The 25,416-nt window shown below is 37.0% G+C and overlaps 1 protein-coding gene across 14 annotated transcripts in view; it reads right to left on the reverse strand.

The window, feature by feature from the left end:
• ZMYND11 (zinc finger MYND-type containing 11) overlaps positions 1-25,416 on the reverse strand; it is a 136,185-nt gene that overhangs the window by 74,374 nt on the left and 36,395 nt on the right. For 12 of the 14 annotated variants that reach the window (XM_005668264.3, XM_005668258.3, XM_003130850.5 and 9 more), the window contains exon 2: positions 1,223-1,357. In XM_005668264.3, the coding sequence (XP_005668321.1) occupies positions 1,223-1,338 (116 nt within the window). In that variant the 5' untranslated portion in view covers positions 1,339-1,357. Of the gene's footprint in view, positions 1-1,222; positions 1,358-17,172; positions 17,195-25,416 lie in introns of those variants that run through there. The other 2 variants (XM_021065086.1, XM_021065083.1) reach the window with 1 other exon arrangement.

Genomic DNA, 25,416 nt, shown 5'->3' on the forward strand with positions numbered 1-25,416 from the left:
TCCGATCTGACCTCTAGCCCAGGAATTCCCATGTGCCGAGGGTGTGGCCCTAAAAAGACAAAAAAAAAAAAAAAAAAAAAAAAAAAAAGAAAGAAAAAAGAAACCAACCATTTTGAGGTTTTTACAACACACATAAAGTCATTTATTCCTATTTCCCACATAGCTATTACCTATTCGCTCCCCTTCCACTTGCCTTTAGGGGCTAGGAGTTGCACACGCACAACTCTAAGCCATTCAAAGGTAAATACAGGGTTAGAGCAATATATAGCATTATGTCTCTTGCTCCTGTCTTTTCCCTCTTAAGTAAACTTTATAAGCTTCTTTGCCAGAATACGACCAAGGGACAGAAACAGATGGTACTTAAATTTGTTACTTATTAATAAGGACAAAAATAAGCACTTAATGTGCTTTCGTAAATCATCTGTTTTCCGTTTTATGGGCACATCTAAAGAATGCACTGGAGGAACAGGTATAAAGAAATTCTACCTAAATTACCAAACCTATCATTCAAACATTGTAAAAAGATTAATTTAGCTTTATTCCTTTAAAAATACCAGAGAAACAAAACAAAATCAAGTTCTATTTGAAGACTCCCTTGTAATTAGTATATAACATGTAAACAGAGTATTCATAGAGTCATCTGATTTTTTTCTATTCTGAATCTTAGACTTTCAAGATAAATAGCATTGGAAAACAGAAAAACAAAACAAAACTTTCTGCCTGAAGGTTTATTTAATATAACTTCTGAAGTATAGAACTGTTAAAAATTATGTGTTAGTGCACTACAAACTAGTAAGATATTAGTTACTAGACCTACCGTGTTGCATGGTAGGTATTTACTTTATCTACTGTATATTAAAATGAATGATCAACAGCAGACTTTTAGATCGTTTACATAAAAGTGATTAATTGAAAGCCTTTTTTAATAAAAGACAAATAAAAACTTGTTTTCAAGAGGTACAAAATTCTGGTAACTAAAAATCTATTAGTATACTATTAAAAACAGTGCATCTAATATTCATTTATACAACCTCTCAATACAAGTTGCTCATGTATGTGTCAGTATGTTTTCCTAACAACCTTCTACTCCGGCAAGGCAAAAAGTGACTGCTACTTTGTACCAAAAACTGATTAGCATAATTGATAAATAAATAATTTTGGGACCTTCCTCCAAAGCCTCATATAAAATTTCACAGAGATTTTTTTGTTTAAAATTACTTACTTTGTAATACGGTCAATGTTGGCAATTTGCTTCTGATTTCTTATAATCTCAATGGCTGCCCAAAGATGCTGGATAGCTTTTGTATCCGCCTGCCGTCTTTTTGTTAAGCGTGCCATGACCTGCTTACTCCTTTAGCTGTAGCAATATACAAAAACATAAGGGAAAGGCAAGGATTACAAAGTGAATTATCGTCAATTTAAGTAACACTATCAGAGCCTCAGTATATATAATATGGCCAAGTTTTTATTTTCTAGCATTCATATTACCAATGACTCTATAAAAATATTCACTGCATTACTTCACAAAGAATGACACTGTGAGACCAAACAGTTAAATGGGTCTTCCCAAGAAAAACAGTGGCTACCTTACAACAACATGCCAAAGAGACAGACATCTAGAATGTATTCTTTATTATATTCGTGGTTTACATGTTTCAATGTAATACAGACATACTGATAATGAAAAAATTCCTTTAAAAAGCAAAAAACCATAAACAGAAAATAGAGACTAGCTGAGGTGTGAAAGGCTGGGGCTGCTATACTAGAGTGGACCCACATTGTTAGAGATGTCCAGATGCCTCGATTAGCTGTTGGTCATTCACTGTGTTACTAGGAAACATCATTTCTAATTTATTCAAATGTCTATATTCTTTCCTTTTTCTTTTTAGGGTCACACCTACGGCACATGGAGGTGCCCCAGCTAGGGGTCGAATTGGAGCTACAGCTGCCGGTTTACCCTACAGCCACAGCAATGCTGGATCTGAGCAGCATCTGCCACCTACGCTGCAGCTTGTGGCAACATGAGATCTTAATCCAATGAGCAAGGCCAGGATCAAAACTGCATCCTTACAGACACTATGTTGGGTTCTTAACCCTCTGAGCCACAACGGGAACTCCCAAATCTCAATATTCTGAATAAATGGTGGAAAATGGCCACCAGCTGTGTTCTGGCAAGACTTGGGGAAAATGGGTTTGCAGCCTGAATGTCTGATGAGTGATGATATTGCAGAAAGAGGCTGCACGCCTAGACTCTCCACTGGACACACAGAGGCCTATTAGTTCACTGAGAACCTGACCCTAAACTATACAGGTTATGATGTTGGAGCCCTTAGGCAAAAGGCAAACATCAGAACTTTGGGGGGCTGAAATCACCCTGACCTGGCCTTTCTTATTTCTTAAGGGAAGAGAATAAGTGAGAGAAACACATTCTTGGCACCTCACTGTGTTCCATGACCGGCCAATAGAACCTTACAAATCTTTTTCTCCACCTCTACATTTCTTTTCATAGCTACATCAGTTCTCCTTTTTTCTCCAATAAACCCAAATAAAGCTAGCAGCTGCCATCAAAGCTAAACTATAGACTCACTTCTGGGAGTCTAGGATCAGTCAGGGTCCTAGAACAAGAAGGTGTTTTTCGGAATTATAAAATCAATTCAGAATCAAAATCTAACACCAGCATTCAAGTTTTAAAGAAAATTTAAGGAAAATTAGTTGGTTCAGTATAAACTTCAATATGAAACTAAAACCTTTTCTAAATAATTTATGATTGTGTCTGTTTTAGAAAGTAACCAATTTAAAATGTATAGAAACTTCTCAGTTTAAGTGCACTGTGTGAAAGTATCAACTTTCCAAATCTTAAAAGCATTATGGTAAGGAATTTACTGGTAAGAATATAAAATGTTAGAAAGTGATATCTAATAGTGAACTGTAACAATAAAACCTGTGAGGTTGCACAAAATTTCAGCCATTCTCACACGCTTAAAAAATATAGTTGCCTATTTTGTGTAAGGCAATGTTCTAAACACAATGAAGTATTTTAAAATGTATAAACTCTGGTTCCTTGAAAGAAAATAACATACACGGAACTGCTCCTCATAATTATGTCACACAGACATACATGGTCCAAATCTATGCTGTGAGAATTCAGACAAGAGAGACCACTTCTCTCTTGGGTAACAGTGAAGAATGGAAAATATGTGGGAAAATATCAAATAAAACCTCTTAATTTCTTGAAAAGATAACTGTTTAAAGCAAAGATAAAAATAATTCTTAGGTATCATTAGGTTTATAACATATGTAGAAGTAAAAACAGACAATAACACTTTCCCCGAGGAGGGAAAGAACAGTAAATAATTATGTCATTGTAAATTCTTACATTTTATGTGAAGTGGTATGTATTATATTAATTCAACATGAAGTAGAGTAAATTGAGGATGCATATTATAATCCCTGGGACAAACACTACGGAATACAAGGAGGTATAGCTGACAAACAATTCAACTTATAAGATGTTTTCAAAATACATATAGGTAACATTAAAGAGCAATTTATCCAGAACTACAGAAAATACGTAACAGCAAAGCTTTTAAAAATACTAAAATTAATAGCAAATATAACCATTAACATAACAACCAGAAGAATACAGTAGAAATTGGGAGCAGACATCACTTAATTCCTAGAAACTGTTAACATCAAGAGTAAAGAATTAAGCAATGCTACACTGCAGGAAAGCAGAGGTAAAGGTAAAGCCAAAGTTTTTGAGATCCACCCAACCAAGTCACACAGACAGATTCGTCCTTTACCAAAAGCAGACCACGAGGCAGATGCTCACAGTTATTAACCCAAGGAAAGCACGGCAAAGATGCAAACTGAAGCCAGGTAGATACAGTGAGGCTTGAGGCATGTTATCAAAATACCCCAAACAATCTGACCTATTAAAACAAGATCTCTTTAAAGTACAATCACTGAAGTTCTCCTTTCTTATGAAGCCTAAAGTCATTCATTTCAGGCATGCCTGTTGTATGACAGGCATCCTTCTATGCTCTGGGAAAATAATAATACGGTAAGCAGACAAAAATCTTTCCATTATCTAGTAAATATGATTAATAATGTGGCTAGATATAAGAAGAATAATTTAGGTGTTTATCAATAAAAAGATAATCTTAAAAATTAGATTCTTAGATTCTGCGTACTGACAGAAGCTAAGCTTATCATTTAAGGACTTCATTTATCTGACCAAACCAAACTTTTCAGTCTATTCTACCCTGAATGTATATTGTATTACTACTAAACTGAACTACTCAAAACTCCTAAGTATGTCTATAACTCTCTTTGCTTAAGCAGTTCTCTCTGCCTAGAATGCTCTCCCTGAACCTTTACTAATTACTAAAAAAATTCTGTTCTTTCTAGAAATTACTATCAGGCAAATGTTCCCAACCAACCCTTCCCCCAGAAGCAAGCGCAATTCTCTTATGAATTCTAATTGTAATTTATTTATCCATCTCTTATAAATGTATTTATTGCCTTGTACAGATAACTTAAAATCCCTAGAAAGAATTTATTAATTCAAGTAAGAAAAGGTGTGTCTAGTTTATTTTTCATCTGTTGCCCAAGGTGCCCAACCTGGTTATAAACACGATAAACTTTTGATGTGGAACCATAAAATTCAACTTTCCAGTTATGTTCGATAAACAACAAAGTCCCAGAGTAAGCCTTTAAGTTGTATTAAAAATTAAGACATCAAAAAGAAAGACAAGAAAACTAGCAAATATGTAGAATTCAGTCCTCAATTGTTTTTTAGCTCCAACATATCTGAGGACTACGACAGACTCCCTTCAGGAAGAGAAGCTCCTTAGAGCAGTGATTCTCCAGAGTCCTATAGTTTAAAAAACAAACGTATAAAACCAAAACTTCCCAGTAAAATCTCCATTTTCCTTCATTGTGATACAATGCCCTTAAAATGTACCATCTTAACCACGTTCAAGCATACAGTTTAGGGGTCTTAATACGTTCATACTGCTGCACAACCATCATGACTATCCATCTCACAATTCATTTCACCTTTTTGAAATGAAATTCATACAACATACAACAGGCATGTCATACAACAGGCATGCCTGAAATGAATGACTTTAGGCTTCACCAGGCAAACACTACAGCCCCGTCCTCAGCCCCAGCCCCTGGCAGCCACGACTCTGCTTTGGGTTTAGGACTGTGCTGACCCTAAGTGCCTCAAAGAGGAGGAACCGCACAGTGTCCGTCCATCTCCGAGCGCAGTGTCCATGAAATCCACCCACACAGCAGCATACTGCACACTCCTCTTCCTTTTTAAGGTTGAATAATATTCCACTGCAGTTCCCACTGTGGCCCGATGGGTTAAGAATCCGACTGCAGGCGTTCCCGTCGTGGCGCAGTGGCTAACAAATCCGACTAGGAACCATGAGGTTGTGGGTTCGGTCCCTGCCCTTGCTCAGTGGATTGACGATCCAGCATTGCCATGAGCTGTGGTGTAGGTCGCAGATGTGGCTCGGATCCTGCGTTGCCGTGGCTCTGGCGCAGGCTGGCAGCTACAGCTCCGATTCGACCCCTAGCCTGGGAACCTCCATATGCCGCAGGAGTGGCCCAAGAAAAGGCAAAAAGACAAAAAAAGAAAAAAGAAAAAAGAATCCGACTGCAGGGGTTTGTGTCACTGTGGAAGCACAGGTTTGATTCCCCAGCTCCATACACTTGGTTAAAGCATCTGGCATTGCACAGCATAGGTCTCAGCTGTGGCTCGGATTCAATCACTGGCCTGGAAACTTCCATATGCCATGGGTGCAGCCATAAAATAAATAACAATAATATTCTATTGAATGCATACACCCCATTTTGCTTATCCATTCATCTGCGGATGGACCCGCTTTAGCTCTTGTAACTCTGCTACAAACATGTGTATACAAATGTTTTGAGACTCTGCTTTCAATTCTTTTGGGCGTATACCCAGAAGAGGAACTGCTGCATTATGTGGTAATTCTACTTTTAATTTTTTGAGGAACTATCACACTGTTTTCCACAGCAGCTGCATTATTGTATGTTCCCACCAATGACACACAAGGGTTCCAATTTCTCCACATCTTCATCAATATACAATTTTCTGGGTTTTGACACTAGTTATTCAAATAGGCATAAAGTTGGTCCAAGTAACTCTGGCAAGGCCCCAGGCAATCCCGTTATTCTCTACCCCTACAAATCCAATTCAATGCAATCCCATTTATATAAGTAACTTGCTTTCTATCATACAAATGCCACAAAAAAGAAAAAAATAAAATAAAAGAATAAAAGAGAAAGAAAGTCAGGAAAAACTTAAAAATAAGTAAAATTAACCAAAGTATTACTGGTGACAAATACATATGTGGGAAAACTTTTTTTTTTATTAAGCTGCTCCTGCAGGCAGAGGTTCCCAGGGCAGGGACTGAACTTGAGCCACAGCACTGACAACACTGAATCCTTAACCACTAGGCCACCAGGGAACTCTGAAAACGTTTTATTGCAAGGAGAAGGTAAACATGATGTGTGAGCAAGGGGATAGTTGAGGGCAGGGGAAAGAGAATGCGCTGAGAAGGAACACACTGGGAGAATACACAGCATCAAATACGTTCTGATTTTTACTTTTGGTTGGGGGATTCAAATTTTTGTTTTATTACTATGTCATCTAACAAATATATACAAATTCTGGAGTATTTACATTAAATGTTGCATAAAATTTAAAAAGTAATCCCATTGTATAATCTGCATTTCTTTGTAATTTAGTTTAGGTTAAAATTTTCCCAAACTTTATTAGCAATTTGAAGTTATTTTTTACTGATAGTCTATTCATACTATTTTCCCATTTACATATTAATTTCTTTATATATTCAAGTTAGTCATAAAATACTTTTGTCATTTAGAAAACAAAGAGAAATTATACTGAAATCTAGCTATATATTCCCTTACGTTGTCTTTATGATTACAAGTCTTTCCATACTAAGGCCAGAAAAATATTCAGCTTATTTTTCCTCTTTTCCATAATTTTTTTAGAAATACTGACTTCTTAATCCATCTTGGAATAAATTTTTTAAGTATTAATATTAATAAACTTTATTTTTAAGGGCTGCTTTAGGTTCATGACAAAATGCAGCAGAAAACACAAAGCCTCTCATGTGGCCACAACCTCCGTGATGGTCAACATCCCAAACCAGGGGGCACATTTCCTACAGTCAAGGAACCTGCACTGACACACCACTCTCACCCGAAGCCCAGAGCTGACTGCCAGTGGTGTATTTCACACACGCATGAAGATGTGTATCCACCATTAAAACATTATACAGAAGAGTTGCTCTGTCCTAAAAATCTGTGCTTCACCTACTCGCCTCTCCCTCTCCCTCCAATCCCTAGCAACCATTAGCCCTCTTCTCCATTGTTTTACCTTTTCTAGAATGTCATACAGCTGGGATCATATAGGACACAGCCTTTTCAAATTAGCTTCTTTCACTTATAATGTGGACTTAAGGTTCCTCCATGCCCTTTCAAGGCTTGGTAACTCATTTCTCTTTATTGCTGAATAATGTCCCATCGTCTAGAATCCCATCCATTTATTTATCCATTTATGTTGAGGGACATCTTGGTTATTTCTCCATTTTGACAATTACGACTAAAGCTGCTATAAACATCCTTGTGTAGGTTTCTGTGTGTCAGTAAGTAACTACCACTGCAGTTCAGTCTAAACTACTGAACTGTATGCTAAGAGTATAATAAATAGTTTAATTTATTAGGACACTGACAAACTGTCTTCCTCCACAGTGGCTGGACCACTTCGCACTCCCACCAGCAGTGAGTGAGTGTCCTGTTGCTCCACACCCTCATCAGCAGTTGGTGGCGTCAGGGTTTGGGATCTTAGCCATTCTAGTAGATACAGTGCCAAATCAATGTTTTAATTTCCAATTCTCTAGTAACAGATGATGTTGAACATCTTTTCATATGCTTACTTTACATCTGTATGCCATCTTCGGTGAGGTATCAATTCAAGTTTTTTGCTTATTTTTTAATCAGCTTGTTCACTTTCTTAATGTGGAGTTTTAAGATTGTTTTGTGTACTTCTATCAGTCTGTGGCTTGACCTCTCAGTGTCTCGTGACACTGTCTTTCACAAACCAGAAGTTTTTACTTATTTATTTTTTTGTCTCTTGTCTTTTTAGCGCCACACTCGCAGCATGTGGAGGTTCCCAGGCTAGGGGTCTAATTGGAGCTACAGCTGCCAGCCTGCACCACAGCAACACCAGATCTCAGTCGCATCTGCGACCTACACCACAGCTCACATCCTTAACCCACTAAGCCGAGGCCAGGGATCGAACCTGCAACCTCATGGTTCCTAGTAAGATTCGTTTCTGCTGCACCATGACAGGAACTCTCAGAAGTCCAAAGTCCAGCTTACCAATTATTTCTTGGGTGGAGTCTTGGTGTTTTATCTAAAAAGTCATCACCGTACCTAAGGTCATCTAGGTTTTCCTCCTCTGTTATCTTCTAGAAGTTTTATAGTTTTGCATTTTACATTTACATCCATGACCCATTTTGAGTTAATTTTGGTAATGAGTATAAGGTCTGTGCTTAGATTCATTTTTCTATATGTATGGCTGTCCAGTTGTTCTGGCAGCATTTGATGAAAGGACTATCTTGGCTTCACTGAAATACCTTTGTTCCTTTGTCAAAGATAATCTAGCTATTTGAGCTCTCTTGCGGCAAAGTGGGTTAAGGATCCAGTGTTGTCACTGCAGCAGCTTGGTTTGCTACTGTGGCACAGGTTCCACCCCTGGCTTGGGAATTTCCACATGCTACAGACATGACCAAAAAAAGTCACCTAACTATTAATGTAGGTCTATATCTGGGCTCTCTATTCTCTTCCATTGATCTACTTGCCTATTAGTTCACCAATATCACACTGTTTTCATTACTGCAGCTTTATAATAAGTCTTGAAGTTGGGTAGTATCAAACCCTGATTTTGCTCCTCTCCTCCAATACTGAGCTGGTTGTCCTGGGTCTTTTGCCTCTCCATACAAACTTTAGAATCAGTTCATCATCAATGTCCACAAAATTACTTCCTGGGATTTTATTTTTTTATTATTTATTTACTTATTTATTTTTTGCCATCCCCACAGCATGTGGAAGTTCCTGGGCCAGGGAGTGACAATGCCAGATCCTTGACCCACTGGGCCCTAAGAAAGCTCCAGTTCCTGGGATTCTGACTGGGATAGCACTGAACCTAGAAATCGAGGCGGGAAGAGCTGACATCTTGACAATACTTGTCTTCCTATCCGTTGACAAGAGTTCTCTCTCCCCTTCTTTAGTTCTTTGACTTTTGTTCATCTTGTTTTCCTCACACAGATCTCATATACTTAAGCATGTCTTTTTTGGATTTTAATGTAAATGGTAGTGTGTTCTAAATTTCAAATTCAACTTGTTCATTGCTGGTATATAGTAAAGTGATCAAGACTTCTGTATATTAACTTTACCCTACAACCTTACTATAATTGCTTATTGTTTCTGAAAGTTCTTTTAATCAATTCTTTTGTATTTTCTTCATAAACAATTATGTCATCTGCAGAGACAGCTTTACTTCTTCACTCCAAATCTGGATACTTTTATTACCCGGTCTCATCTTACTGCATTAGCTAGGATATTCAGAACAGTATTAGAAAGCAGTGGTGAGAAGGGGCATCTTTGCCGCCTTCTTGATCTTAGTGGGAAACCTGTGAGCTTCTCACCATAGAAATATGCTGTTAACGTAGGTTTTTTGTGGACTGGTCTGTGTCAAGTTGGAGATTCCCCTCTATTCCTAGTTTGCTGTGAGTTTTTATAACGAATGAATACTGACTTTTGTCAAATAAATTAGACCAAAAAAATTTGTCAAATTTTTTCTGTATCTGTTGAAATAATCACGTGATTTTTTCTTCTTGGACTAACTGATTTTCAAATGCTGAAGCAGCCTTGCATACCTGGGACAAATCCCACTTGGTCGTGGTATGTAAACTTCTTGTACAATATTGGATGCACTTTGCAAACATCTTGTTCAATACTTTTACATTTACGTTAGAGATACTGGCTTACAGTACAGTGTTATTGCTTTTTTCCTTCTGAAGTGTCTTTGTCTGATTTGGGTATTACGGTAATACTGTCCTCGAAGAATGAATTAGGAAGTACTGCCTCTACTTGTACCACCTAGAAGAGACTGAAGAGACTACGTATCATTTCTTCCAACGTTTGGTAGAATGTTCCAGTGGACACATCTGAGCACAGTTCTGTTTTTAAAGGTTATTAATTACTGATTCAATTTCTTTAAAAAACATAAGCCTATTCAGGTTGCCTGCTTCTTGTAAGAGTTCTGGCAGATTCTGCCTTTCAAGGAGTTGGTCTATTTCAAATTTGTTATCAAATCTGTCACCATACTGTGATTCATACTACTCCTTTTATTATCTTTTTACGGTCCAGAAGCAGTAGTAATTGCCCCTCTTTCATTTCTGATATTAGTAATTTGTGTTCATTTTTTGAGTTCACCTGTCTAGAAACTTCCTGATTTTAGTGATCTTTTCAAAAAACCAGCTTTTGTTTCACTGATTTCTGTACTGGTTTTCTGTCTGCAATCTCACTGATTTTGCTCTAATTCTTATTTCTTTTTTCTGCTTACTTTGAATTTAATTTTATCTTCTTCTTCTTGCATTCCAAGGTAGACATTTAGATGACTGATTTTTAGATCTTCTTTGCTATTATAGTCATTCAATGCTATATACTGCCCTTGAAGAACTACTTTCACGAATTGGGATAAAATGTATTTTCATTCTCATTTAGTTCAAAACTTTCAAAAAATTCTCTTGAGATGTTTTCTCTGATTTATGCGTTGTTTAACTTCCAAGTATTTAAGGGTTTTGAGCTATCTTTCTGTTACTGATTTCCAGGTTAATTGCATTGTGGGTTAACAACAAACACTGTGTGATTTCCGTTCTTTTAAATTTATTAAGATGGACCAGAATGTGGTCTATCTTTGTGAATGTTCCGTGTGAGCTTGAGAAGAATAGGTATCCTGCTGTCACAGAATGAAGCAGTCTATAGATGTCAATTACATCCAGTTCTTCGACATTGTTAGAATTCAACTATGTCCTTACTGATCTTCTGCCTGCTGATTTGTACATTTCTGATGAGGGGATGAAAAGTCTCCAACTGTAATAGCACATTCACCTATTTCCCCATGAAGTTCCATCAGTTTTGCCTACCATATTTTGACACTCTGTTGTTAGTATTAAGTCTTATTAGATCTTAAGAGTCTTATCCTTTTATTATTTTAATTACTCAATGAATTTTATTACATTTATTGTTGTACAATGATCATCACAACCCAATTTTATAGCATTTCCATCTCTTTATACTTCCTTGTTTTGAAGTCTGTAATTAGTATAGCTAATCTCCTACTTTCTTTGGATTAGTGTTAGTGTGGTGTATCCTTTGGGCCCCATTTCTTTTAATCTATGTGTGTCTTCATATTTAAAATGGGTTTCTTGGATGTTCCCATTGTGGCTCAGTGGTAATGAGCCCGACTAGTATCCCTAAGGATGTGGGTTCAATCCCTGGCCTTGCTCAGTGAATTAAGGATCTGGTGTTGTTGTGAGCTGTTTTGTAGGTTGGATCCCACATTGCTATGGCTGTGACGTAGGCTGGCAGTTGTAGCTCCAATTTGACCCCTAGCCAGGGAACTTCCATATGCCATGGAGCAGCCCTAAAAAAAGGGGAGGGGGTGTTTTCTTGTGGACAGTGAATAGATGGAGCTTGCTTTTTCATCCATTCTGACAATCTCATCTTTTAATTGATATATTAAGACCACTGATATTTAAGGTAATTGACATATGTAGATTAATATCCCTCATATTTGCTACTGTTTTCTATTTGTTGCCTTTGTTCTCTATCTGCCTTCCACACATTCTGTCTTTTGTCATTTTAACTGAGTATATGTATCATTTTCTCTCCTTTCTTAGCATATTATATCTTTTCTTCTTACTTTTTAAAAAACTGACTGCCCTAAAGACTGCAATATACATTTATAACTAACCCATTTTCATTTTTCTGCTTCACAGGTAGTACGAATACCTCCTAAGACAAATATGTCTAATTCATCTCTTCCCAACCTGATACTAATGCCATCATTTCCTTCATTAAGCATAAGCATGTATAAGCATTTACAGCTGACCTTGAACAACACGGGTTTGAACTGTACAAGTCCACTTATACATAATTTTTTTTTCAATAAATATTGCTACTGTACTATCTGCAGTTGGCTGAATCCACAGATGTTGAAACACAGATATGGAGGAGCAACTGTAAAGTTATATACAGATTTTCTACTGTGTTGGGGGGGGGGCTAGTGGCCCCAACTCCCAATTGTGCAAGGATCACTGGACCTGCACATAAAAACACACAGTAAGAGACAATGTTGCTATTATTTTGAACAAACTAATCTTTAAGATCAATGAAGAATCAGAAAAAAATAAGTTTATTTTACCTCCACTTATTCATTTTTCAATGCTCTTCTTTTCCTCATGTCGACCTGAGTCCCTGATCTGTATCATTTTTCTTCTAAAGAACTTTACCATAGGTTGCAAGGCGGTTGAAAAACTTTAACACAGGCTCTGGAAAAAAATTCCATCAATCTTTACCTGAGAAAGTACTTCCCCTTTGCTACTGCAGGGTAAGTTCACCGGGTACACAATCTTAGGTTGCTTTAAATATTTCATCCCACTCTCTTCTCACTTGCATGGGAAATCTCACAGGAGCGTGGGGAACCCCTATGCCTGGGTCACCCTCGACTTTTTACTCAGACTTGTTCGCCCCGAGCCTCCAGCAATTTGTCAGTTACCCAGGTTTTCCTTCTCCAGCACTGATTCCCATGGAGTTTCTGCTGGTGGTTTTTATTCCATTAAGTTGTGATTCTATCTGCCTTTCTGTCTCTCCAAATTTTGTGGCAGCAATTTGTTCTGTGGCCTCGCTTCTCTCATGGCTCTCAATAGATTTGTTGATTTTATAGTTGCTCAGTTCTTTACTTGTTATTAGGATAGAGTGGCAACTTCTAAGCATCTGACATGTCTAACCAGAAACCATGGAATTACTTTTTGAAGACGACATAAGATGAAAATACAGGTTTTCCCAAAGATGCAATCACTTGCACTAGCACAATTTATTCAAAGATTTACTTCTTCCAATGAAATGTGATACATTCCTAAATTATACAGTAAAATTCTTATCTACACTAGCATTAGTTTCTTTGATGTGCTTGGTCTTTTGTTAGTATTCCAAAATTTTATTTCTTATAACTTGTTTTATTATTAGGTCTTTAGTTGAAAGTACCATTACCAAGGTATAATCGGTTATTTGTTATAACTTTATTATAATATCCTACATATATAAGAAGTATGATTTTCTTCTTCTTTTTTGGCTGCCCTGCAGCAGAATGGAGTTCCTGGGCCAGGATCAGATCTGAGCTGCAGCTACAGCAATACCAGATCCTTAATCTGCTGTGCCAGGCCAGGGACTGAATCTGTGTCCCAGCACTGCAGAGACACTGCCAATCCCATTGTGCCATAAGCAGTAACTCCAAAAACTATAATTATAATCAATTCCACACTGTCACTTATTGCCATGTAATTATGTCATATATGAGAATTATGCGCCCAACGTCATCAATTTTTTTGAAAGAAGACTGTGTTTTAAAACTTCCTTATGTCCTTAACAACTTCTACCATAATGTATACACTAAAACACGTGCTGCCGGAATACACACTCCACTAAGTCTCAAGGAAAATAATAATAACGGAAAGAGGAACAAGGTTGTCTTTAATAATTATGCATAGTTGTCTCCTAGGTCTCAAGAAGACAAAAGAACTACAATTCCTCAAGAACCTCCAAAAAAATCAGTTGCACCCAATTTCCATATGCAATAAGCAGAGGAACAAACTTACATGAGTTCTAGATGATGCAGTTATTAGACACACTTTAAAACATGCATGCTTGATATGTTTAAGAAACTAAAAGATAACTCCAGCAGAGAACAAGAAGCAATAAAAAAAAAGCTAATGGAAAGGATAGAATCAAAAAACTACAATAGCTAAAGCATTAAACGAATGGATTTCATATCAGACTAGACACAGATGAAAAGAAAATTAGTTAATTTAAGGATTATTTTCAAAATAAAGTATCCAGAAAAAAGCATGGAGAACGTAAAAGACATATGGACATTATGATAAGGTCTAACTTAGAGTTCACCACAATCCGAAGAACAGAGGAAAGAAAGATCAGAATTAACTTTCAAAGAGACTATGGCTGATAATTTTCCATTACTGGCAAAAGACGTCAACCAACAGATCAAGAATCATTTCCAGAAAATAAAACCAGATTAATATAAAGACAACTACACTATGGCACATAGTAAAACAGCTGAAAACAGAAAGACAAAAAGAAAAAATATTGTAAATAACCAGAGGAAAAATCATAATGCTGTTAAAGGAGCAATAATACATCTGCAAGCTGACTTCTCAACCAAAGTAAGTGAAGTCAGAAGATAATGAAACAATACCTCCGAAGTGCCCAAAGGCTCTAACTGCCAGTTTATATAAACCTTCATTACAAGCAGTCCCACAATACTGAAACTTAAGAGGTTCCTCAGGAAGCTCCCCAGTGGCCTAGGAGTTAAGGACCCAGCACTGCCACTGCTGTGGCTCAGGTTCAATTCCTGGCCCGGGAACCTCCACATGACACAGGCGTGGGGAAAAAAAACTCCTCAGTCAGAAGGAAAAGAATCCCATGTAAAAAGTCAAACTGCAAAAAGGAAATGAATAGCAATCAAAAGGGTACATAATGGATACATCTAAATAAATATTCATTGTATAAAACAATTATAATAATAATGGCTTCTGGGTTTCAAAAACATACAGAATTTAAGCGTGTGTACAATAACCTAAAGAGTGGGATAAATGGAGTTAAAGGGTTTTTTGGCTTTGCTTTTTAGGGCTGCACCCACAGCATATGGAAGTCCCCAGGCTAGGGGAATGCAGCTGCCAGCCACAGCCACAGCCACAGCAACATGGGATCCAAGCTATGTCTTCAACCTACACTACAGCTCTTGGCAATGCCAGATCCCCAACCCACTAAGTGAGGCCAGGGATCAAACCCAAATTCTCATGGATACTAGTCAGATTCGTTTCTGCTGCGCCACAGTGGGAACTGAGTTATTTTAAGTTCCTTGCATTATCTGGTAAGAAGAATTTATATTAGACCTTGATACATTGAGGACATTAAGTTACTACCTCTAGAGTAGTCAATAAAAGGAGAGTAAAATAATGCATAGGTACCAAGCTATTAGATCAGGGGGAAAGAATAACACAAAATGCTTTATCAACATCCCCACATACACACCAAAGAGGAAAGGAAAAGGAGCAAGAAGGAAAAAAACCATATATTATGATGACAGATTTAAACCTTAATATATCGTTAATTACATTAAATCTAAAGAATAGCTTCAATAAAAGACAGCAATTTTGAGCCTAGATTAAAAACTATAAAACAAAAATCTAAATATACACTGCTTGCAAAAGATAAATCTTAAATATAAGGACAAAAAAGGTTTGTAAAGCAAGGGGGAAAAAAAAAATACATTACCAAAAAAGAGAGCTGGGAAGGGTGTGATAATGTAATATATTGCTAAAGAAAAAGGTCATTTCATAATAATAAAAAGATCTGCCTTATCAGGAAATATACTACATTTCATGTACTTAACATAGTAACAAAACATATAAAGCAAAAATTGACAAAACCGAAAGAAAAAATAGGTAAATCCACAATCATAAAAGATTTTAACATACCTCTCACAATAACTGATAAAAACAAAGAAAAAAAATTTACTAAGTATGTAAAAGACTTACAAAAACATTTAACAAATTTGACATATATATATATATATATATCAACCTCTGCAAGCAATAATTGCAAAATGTACATTTTTTTCAAATACACATGGAATTTTTACAAAATTGATCACATATTGGGTATAGCAAGTCTCAACAGAGGACTGAAATTACAGTCTGCTTTCTGCTTACAAAAAGAACTGAAGAAATCAGTAACAACAGATAACCAAAAAAAATCCTGTTTTTGGAAGCCAAAAACACACCTCTAAGTAACAAGAGTCAAGGAAAAAACTCACACTAAAAATAAGAAAATATAATGAAAGGAATGAAAACGTAAATACTAATTATCAAAAGTTCTGAGATGTACCTAAAAAGAAAGATTTATTGCCATAAATGTGCATATAATAAAAGAAGGAGGGGCTGAAAAGCCTCTACCTCAAGAAATTACAAAGTAAAAAATTAAACCAAAAAGGTAGAAGGAAAGAAATTATATACATACATAGATATAAACAGAAATCAATGCACTAGAAAACATACAAAAGAGACTCTATAAAAAGAAAAGTTGACACTTTGAAAATACAAAATCGAAAGACTCATGATGAAGCTACCAAACAACCCCCAAATCAGATACAAGGAGAAATAAAAAACCTGAACAAGCCTACATAACTATTAAAAAGGTTGAATCCATAATTTAAAATTCTCCCAAAAAGAAAAACTCCAGAACCAGATTGTTTCACCTTAGACTCTGCAAAACATTTTAAGAAGAAAAAACATCAATCTTTCAGAAACTCTTTCTGAGGATACAAAAAGAAGAAATAGGTCCCAATATGTTATATGAGATCATGCAATCTTGATATCAAAATCTGACAAAGGACAATGGGCATGAATGCAAAAATTTTAAATGAAATATTAGCAAATCAGGTTCCGCAATACCTAAAGAACAATGAAGTGAACCATGTTTGTTATAATCCTAGCAATTCACCAATTAATAGGAGAGAGGAAAAGAACCATATAACCAGCTCAATAAAATGCAGGGAAACACTGGATAAAACTGTTCACCCATTCATAACAAAACCTCAAAGCAAAATAGGAATAGAGGGGAAATTCCTTAATATGGAGAAGAGTATCCACATAAAACCAAGAGCAGAAAAATCATACTCAATGAAATGCTGAAAGTGTTCTCTCTCTAAATGGGAAGGAGTTAAGATACCATACTCACCACTTCTGTTCAACATTGTACTGGAAGTCCTAGTCAGTGCAATAAGGCAAGAAAAAGAAATAAGATACATACAGACTGGAAAAGCAGAATTAAAACTATTATAAATTAGAGATGACTTTTCTATCTATAGAAAACCCCCCAAATATACAGATGGATTATTAAAATTAATAAGTGACTTCAATAATATTATACATATAAGGTCTACACAAAATATTATCTACTTCTGTATACTAGTAACAATAAATAAATTTAAAAAATTTTTAAGATATTATTTATAATCTGACCCAAAAAAGTCAGATCTAGTAATAAATCTAACAAAAGATATACAAGATCTCTTATTTAGAAAGCCTTAAACTCTTACTGAGAAACAGTAAAGATAACCTAATAAATATAACTTATTCATAGATTAGATTAGTATTATTAAAAATGTTAATTCCTCCCCAAACTGATTCACAAATTCAGTTCAATTCCAATCAATATTCTAGTGGAATTCTGGTATGTAAATTAACAAACTGGTTCTAGGGTTGGCAGGCAAATGTAAACAGCCAAGAACAGCCAGGAACAGACACGTATGAATAACAAACAAAGATATCATTGAAAGAGCTGATAATCATATATCAAGATTTATTGGAAAGCTACAGTAACTAATAAGACAGTGTCCAAAAGATAAGAACAGTCATATAAATTCATAAAAAGGAGGAGAAAATCTAGAAATAGACTCGTGTATATACAGACACCTGATTTACATGGCAAAGATGGCACTGCAGAGCAGGAGTTTTAAGATAACTCTTTCCATAAACAATGCTGGGTCAGTTGGATATCACTATGGGGGAAAAATATCAGTCAACCCTTACCACACACAACAAACTGAATTCTGCATAGATTATAGATAAAAACATACAGGCTTCTAGAAGACAATATAGCAGACTTTTCATTTTCAAGAGCTTGAAATAGGGAAAGATTTGTTACATAGCATATATGTACAAATACTAAATTGTTAAATAGGATTACGTTAGAATTTTGTTTACAAAGATTAGATCAAAATTAAAAAACAATACAAATTAAAAGACAATAATTGCAAATACAAACAAGGACATGGGTACAGGGAACTCTCACACCTTGCTAACTGTAGTATAAATTGATATACTGGGGAGTTCCCGTCGTGGCGCAGTGGTTAACGAATCCGACTAGGAACGATGAGGTTGCGGGTTCGGTCCCTGCCCTTGCTCAGTGGGTTAACGATCCGGCGTTGCCGTGAGCTGTGGTGTAGGTCGCAGACGCGGCTCGGATCCCGCGTTGCTGTGGCTCTGGCGTAGGCTGGTGGCTACAGCTCCGATTCGACCCCTAGCCTGGGAACCTCCATATGCCGCGGGAGCGGCCCAAGAAATAGCAACAACAACAACAACAAAAAGACAAAAGACAAAAGACAAAAAAAAAAAAAAAAAAAAAAAAAAAAAAAAAATTTGATACACTGGTCTGGAAGAGTCTGTAATTATAAAGTTTAATGTTCTACTCCTAGGTATATGTACTCAACAGAAATGCATGCATATGGTCACCAAAAGATATATACAAAGTACCAGTATTTGTAATAATAAAAAGCTGGAGGCAACACAATGTCCATTATCAGCAGGCTGGATAAATACACTGTGGTTTAGTCATGCCATGGAACACAGTAACAATCACATAACTGAAACTGAATGAACTAGCCAAATACAGTATGAATGATCGTCCCTAAAGCCACTCACAAAATAAAACATGACACCAAACATATAAAGTTAAAAACAGCTAACAATCAGTGAAGTTCTGAGACCACAGAAAGAAGAGAGTGAAGATGAATCCCTACTCTCTGGTGAGAGCACATTCTGAAATGCTGTCAAAGTCTATTTCTTAATCTGGATAGTAAACTATACAAGTACGTTCATTTAGCAATAATTCACCAAGCCATCTGTTAGGATAATACAGAGATGTTCACTTTCCTATATAGATGTTATTCCTCATCTTAAAGGTTTTTAAGAGAGGAAGAAAGTAACACACAATGTAAACAGTATCTTTACATTTAATCCATTGGAAATGTTATTTAAATAGATCACAAATAGCTCTATGCACATTTGTCATTTTGTACATAACTGCAGGAAAGAAAGAGCTATTGATAATTCTGTATTCCTTGCCTTAAATTGTTTACATTAATAACATTAAAACATTTCAACCAAGATTTTTATAAATACTTACATCTGGAATCTAATATACGGCATAAATAAACCTTTCTACAGAAAAGAAACTCATGGACTTGGAGAATAGACCTATGGTTGCCAAGGGGGAGGGGGAGGGATTCTGGGGTTAACAGATGCAAACTATTGCACTTGGAGTGGCTAAGCAATGAGATCCTGCTGTATAGCACTGGGAACTGTATCTAGTCACTTGTGATGGAGCAGGATGGAGGATAATATGAGAAAAAGAACATATATATGTATGTATGTATGACGGAGTCACTTTGCTGTACAGTAGAAAACTGACAGAACACTGTAAACCAACTATAACAGAAAAATAAAAATCATTTCTAAAAAGATTTTTATAAACATTATTTACCAATTAAAAATCTACTTATAATACAGTTTTAACAATTTTTTTAAAAAGACTAAATCTGATACAAAAGTGTTAGTCTGTGTATCTTGCCGCCTTTAAAGCTAAGCCAGCTTGACATTTTACTAACAGAATGGATGGCTATACATCTGACACATCCCAAGGAAATGCCTGCCTAAGAGAAGAGTAAAACAGTCTTTGGGAGCTCTTCTGCGGGCAACTAAGAGGTGAAAGCAAATCAACTTCTTTGCCTTCTACCAATCTGTGCATTTTATACCCCTTCAGCTGGAATGCAAAACTCTACTTTTAAGAAATTTCCAAATGAACCTAATAGTACAACCGTTCTTTAAGTGATGTTTCCCTTTCTTTACTAAGACTGAAATGAGCCACAAAGAAGGGAGATGTGGGCCCAGAACAAGGTGGGAAGTAATGATGGCAGGAACCTCCAGAAACTATAATCTGCCCACCAAACAGCTCTTACTTGGGAAACCTCAAACTAAGGTGCTGTGGTTCATTTCATCTTTCCGCTTTATGTTCTAAAACCTGATATTTCATTCCTAAATAGAAAGTGAGGCTTCTGAAATGAATACCTTGTGCTCAATCCCAGTATTAGATTATTAGATCTGTAAATAAACCAGTTAATTTAAAAGACTATCATTTCAAAAACATAATAAATTTATTAAGATAATTACAACTACAATAAGATACCATCTCACACTTTCAGCATTGCTACTATCAAACAAACAAACAAACAAAGGAAATAAGTATTGGCAAAAATGAGAAGAAACTCCCACTTTGTACCCTGTTGGCGAGAATGTAAAATGGTGTAACCACTGAGGAAAACAGTATGGTGGTTCTTCAAAAAACAAAAAATAAAATTATTATATTGTCCAGAAATTCCACTTCTGGGTATATGCCCAAAAGGACTGAAAGCAGCTTCGCAAAGAGCCATTTGTACACTCATGTTTATAGCAGCATTATTCACAACAGCTTAAATATGGAAGCAACCCATGTATCATCAATGGATGCATAAACAAAATGTGGTCTCTAGATACAATGTAACATTAATCCTTAAAAAGAAAAGAAATCCTGCATATGCTACAACATGGAGGAACCCTGAGGACATTATGCTAAGTGAAATGAGCCAGTCATAAGACAAATACTGTATGATCCACTTAAATGAAGTATTCATAGTAGTAAAAATTATAGAGACAGGGAGAGGTAAGTGCTAAGGTTTCTGGCTTACACAGCATATTGTACTAGCGTGTTTTCAAATGAGAGAAGGCATTTAGGATAAAGACCAAGTTTACAAAAGACAGTGACATGCGCATTGGTTTGGGCCCTACACAATTCTGGGTATCTTTTAGACATCTCAGGAGATATCAAGTAGGCATAGAGAAGGGCGCTCAGGAGCTGAGAACATGTGCTCAAGATACAAATGTTTAAGTGACCGACATAACTGCACTGACTGAAACCATCATTGTGAATTAGACTGCCCAAGAGAACTTGGCAGAGAGAGACCAAGTCTTGAGGAACCCAACATCTAAAGATTAGATGACTGGAGTTCCCAGGTGTCCTAGAAGTTAAGGACTCAGCATTGTCACTGCTGGATCCCTTGGGTTTGATCCCTGGCCCAGGAACTTCTGAATGCCACGAGTGCGGCAAAAACAAACAAAAAAGATTTGATGATTAGGACAATTAACCTGGGAGAGAAGGAGTGACCAAACAAGTAGGAGCAAACCCAGGAGAGCCCTCCTGATCACCTGATCAGTAAAGATGTGATTTCAGAAGTAAGGACTGTTGATGTTGAGTCAAAAAGTGAAGAAGTGAAAAATACCCACTAGATTTAGCAAAATGCTGGTCACTGGTGACTTAAGCAAGAGCTGTTCTCAGGTTGATGCAGTCATGAGAAAGAGAAGAGTGACCACAAGAAGGTCTGTGGTTTATTCTAACCATTCTCATTTAAATGAAAACAGTACATGCACATCATTTTTTAAAATTAAGTAGTCCCACCCCTTGCTACCCCAACTCTGCTACCCTAAGACAAACACTTTGAGCTCCATTTTTGGTACTTACCTCAGTGTGTACACATAACACAACTTTCCTACCCTTATTTCTTGACTTCCTGCCTGACGTCAATTAATCTTTCACATACACACATCCCTCCTTACACACACAGAGGTGTTCCTCCTTCCATCATTTCAAGAAAGTTAGACCCCAACCTCTAGTTAAATCAACATCGATGTTTATCAGGAAAGCCAAACATATTCACAGCTGAGACATGCAGCTTTCTCCTCTCCATGCACTGACCCATACATTCAAACTGCTCTAGACCTTAAGCTGCCTCCTCAGCTCTCTGGACCCCTGGGTCTGCTTGGCTCCACTAGGACAGTGCTCCCAAAGAGCAGGGTAATGATGGAATTCACCTCCTAAGTTTCTTCACCTCAGGAATCAGTATCTTATGCTGCCTACTGTTCAGTGCCTACAACAGTGCCTACTGTCTGTCACTGCCTCAAACTCTCATCCAGTTTCACCACTGTTCATGATGGAGCTGCAAGCCTATTAGCAGTTTCTCCAGCGTGGCCAGAAGAGGAAGTTGAGCTTCCTCCTAACAACCCTGTTTTTAATGGGGTATCACCCACTTTCAGGTGGGACTACTTCAGAATTGCTCTGGGTGCCCTTTATAGAAAATATACATCAAGACTTCTGTAGCACAGAAAAGGGAAGTGATGTGGATGAAGCCACTGGAGGAGGGAGCTGGGCACAGAACTGTACACATAGGACGAATCATCCTATTGCTCTTGTTCCCCTCCACCACTCCCCTGCCACCAGAGAGTCAGGATACTTCTCTTCTTCTTCTTCTTCTTCTTCTTCTTCTTCTTCTTCTTTTTTAATGGCTGCACCCACGGCTCATGGAAGTTCCTGGGCCAGGGACTGAATCTGAGCCACAGCTACAACCTATGCTGCAGGTGCAGCAACGCTGGACCCTTTAACCCACTGTGCTGGGCCAGGGACTGAGCCCCACCTCTGCAGCAACCTGAGCCGCTGCAGTTGGATTCTTAACCCACTGTACCACAGTGTGAACTCCCAGACAGGATACTTCTGATTCTTGAGGTTTCCAGGATTTTGAGGCTCAAACTGGCATGTTTCTTGGTCCTTCCCTGTGTAGGCAGTTAGCTATCTGGCCTGCTAAATCAAAAACACTTCATCCACCTTCCTTCCAGTTTCCAAAGTGTTGATGACATCTCTTCTGTGCTCTGGCCTACCTCATTTTTTTGCCCTTATAAGTTTAGGTATTTTTTCATTCATTCAGGAAATAATACATATTCAATTCAACATGTTCTGACAAAGGCAATTTTGAACTTTTATTTCAATAAGAAAGACATGAAAATGTTTGAGAGTCAGAAGGGAATTCACTTGAGAGGCTAAGGCAAAGTAGGAATATATCAACTTTCTGGAAAGCCAGAAGGTAAAACCAAATGAAGAGTAATTAGCCTTTACTAGGAACATAAGAAAGAGTGTATCATAAGTAAAATAATAATTGTACTCATATTTAAAAAGGTTTATTAATGTTTCTAAATCTAAAGTATCCTAAGGAAAGGCATTCCCACTGTGGTGCAATGGAAACAAATCCGACTAGTATCCATGAGGATTCGGGTTTGATCCCTGGCCTAGCTCAGTAGGTTGGGGATCTGGGATTGTCTTGAGCTGTGGTATATGCTGCAGATGTGGCTCGGATCTTGTGTGTTGCTGTGGCTGTGGAATAGGCTGGTAGCTGTAGCTCTAATTCCACCTGGAACTTCCATATACCACGGGTGTGCCTCCCCGCCCCCCGCCCAAAAAAAAGGCAAAAGATAAATAAAGTATCCTAAGGAAAAAATACCCATTTGGGGGCAATATTCCACAAAATTATTGAAATCAATGCAAATTCAGTCTGAATTTAATAATGCAAAAACAGGAGTTCCCACTGTGGTGCAGTGGTTAAGAATTCAACCACAGGGGCTCAGGTTGCTACAGGTTCAATCCCCAGCCTGGCACAGTGGGTTAAAGGATCCGGCATTGCTGCAGCTGTGGCATAGGCTGTAGCTGTGGCTTGGATTCAAGCCCTGGCCCAGGAACTTCCATATGCCGCAGGTGTGGACATAAAAAATAATAATAATAATAATGCCAAAACAGTGTAAAATGTTTACTTACCTAACTGGGAAAGTAAGTAAATAAATCCATCTCAATAGATATTGATGTTTGCATTCTGAAGAACAAAGCAGGAGGCACCATACTTTCCGATTTCAAATTATGTTACTATAGTTAATCACTGCATGATATACATGAACTTTGAGAGAGTAGATCCTAAGACTCTTATCACAGGGAAAACTTTTTTTTTCCCTCTTGTTTTCTTTCTATATGAGGTGATGGATGTTAACTAAACTTGCAGCATTTTACAACATATGTAAGTCAAATCACAATGCTGCATGCTATGCTTATACCCTAAGCTCATACAGTGCTATATGTCAACTACTTCTTCCCCCCCCCCCAGAGGTCAGAGTTTATTTTTATTTTTTCTAAATGATTTTTATTTTTTCCATTATAGTTGGTTTACAGTGTTCTGTCAAAGAAATTATCCATTTCTTAAGAAATTAACTATTAACTTAAGAAATTAACTATTTCTTAATAAACCTTGAAGGAAAAATCTTAAACTAGAAACAAAAACTATGTTACAAGGTTACAGTAACAGAAAAGAATGGCCAATAAATATATGAAAAAGGAGACTATACAATAGGGAAAGGACAGTCTCAGAAACTGGATGGCCACTTGCAAAAGAATGAAACTGAACCACTATCTTACACCATACACAAAAATTAACTCGAAATGGATTAAAAACTTGAACATAAGACCTAAAACTATAAATTTCTGGAAGAAAATATAGGAGTTTATAAGCTCCTAGCCATCTGTCTTGGCAATGATTTGACACCAAAAGAAAAAGCACAAAAGCAAAAATAAGTGAGACTACACCCAACTAAAAAACTTCTACACACCAAACAAAACCAACAAAATGAAAAGGCAAACTACAGAATGGGAGAAAATGTTTGCTAATCATATATCTACTAAGGTGCTACTATCTAAAATATACAAAAAATATACAAAAAATTCATACACCTCAATAGAAAAAATCCAATTTAAAAATGTGTAGATGGGGACCTCCTGTCATGGTTCAACAGTAAGGAACCTGACCAGTACCATGAGGATGTGGGTTCAATCCCTTACCTTGCTCAGTGGGTTAAGGATCTGGCATTGCCATGAGCTGTGGTGTAGGTTGCAGATACAGCTCAGATCTGGCATTGCTGTTGCTGTGGTGTAGGCCAGCAACTGCAGTTCTGATTTAATCTAGCCTGGGAACTTCCATATGCTGTAGGTGCAGCTCTAAAAAGACAAAAAAAAAAAACCCAAAAAACAAAAGGGGGGGAGGGGAGGCAGATATCTCAACAGACATTTTTCCAAAGACCACATCTGAAAAAGTATTCTATCACTTATCATAGGAATGAAAATCAAAATCACAAGATATCACCTCACATATTAGAGTAACTATTATCAAAAAGACAAGAAATAGGAGTTCCCGTCGTGGCGCAGTGGTTAACGAATCCGACTAGGAACCATGAGGTTGCAGGT

This window comes from Sus scrofa, chromosome 10, assembly GCF_000003025.6.
Source record: "Sus scrofa isolate TJ Tabasco breed Duroc chromosome 10, Sscrofa11.1, whole genome shotgun sequence".
NCBI lineage: Eukaryota > Metazoa > Chordata > Mammalia > Artiodactyla > Suidae > Sus > Sus scrofa.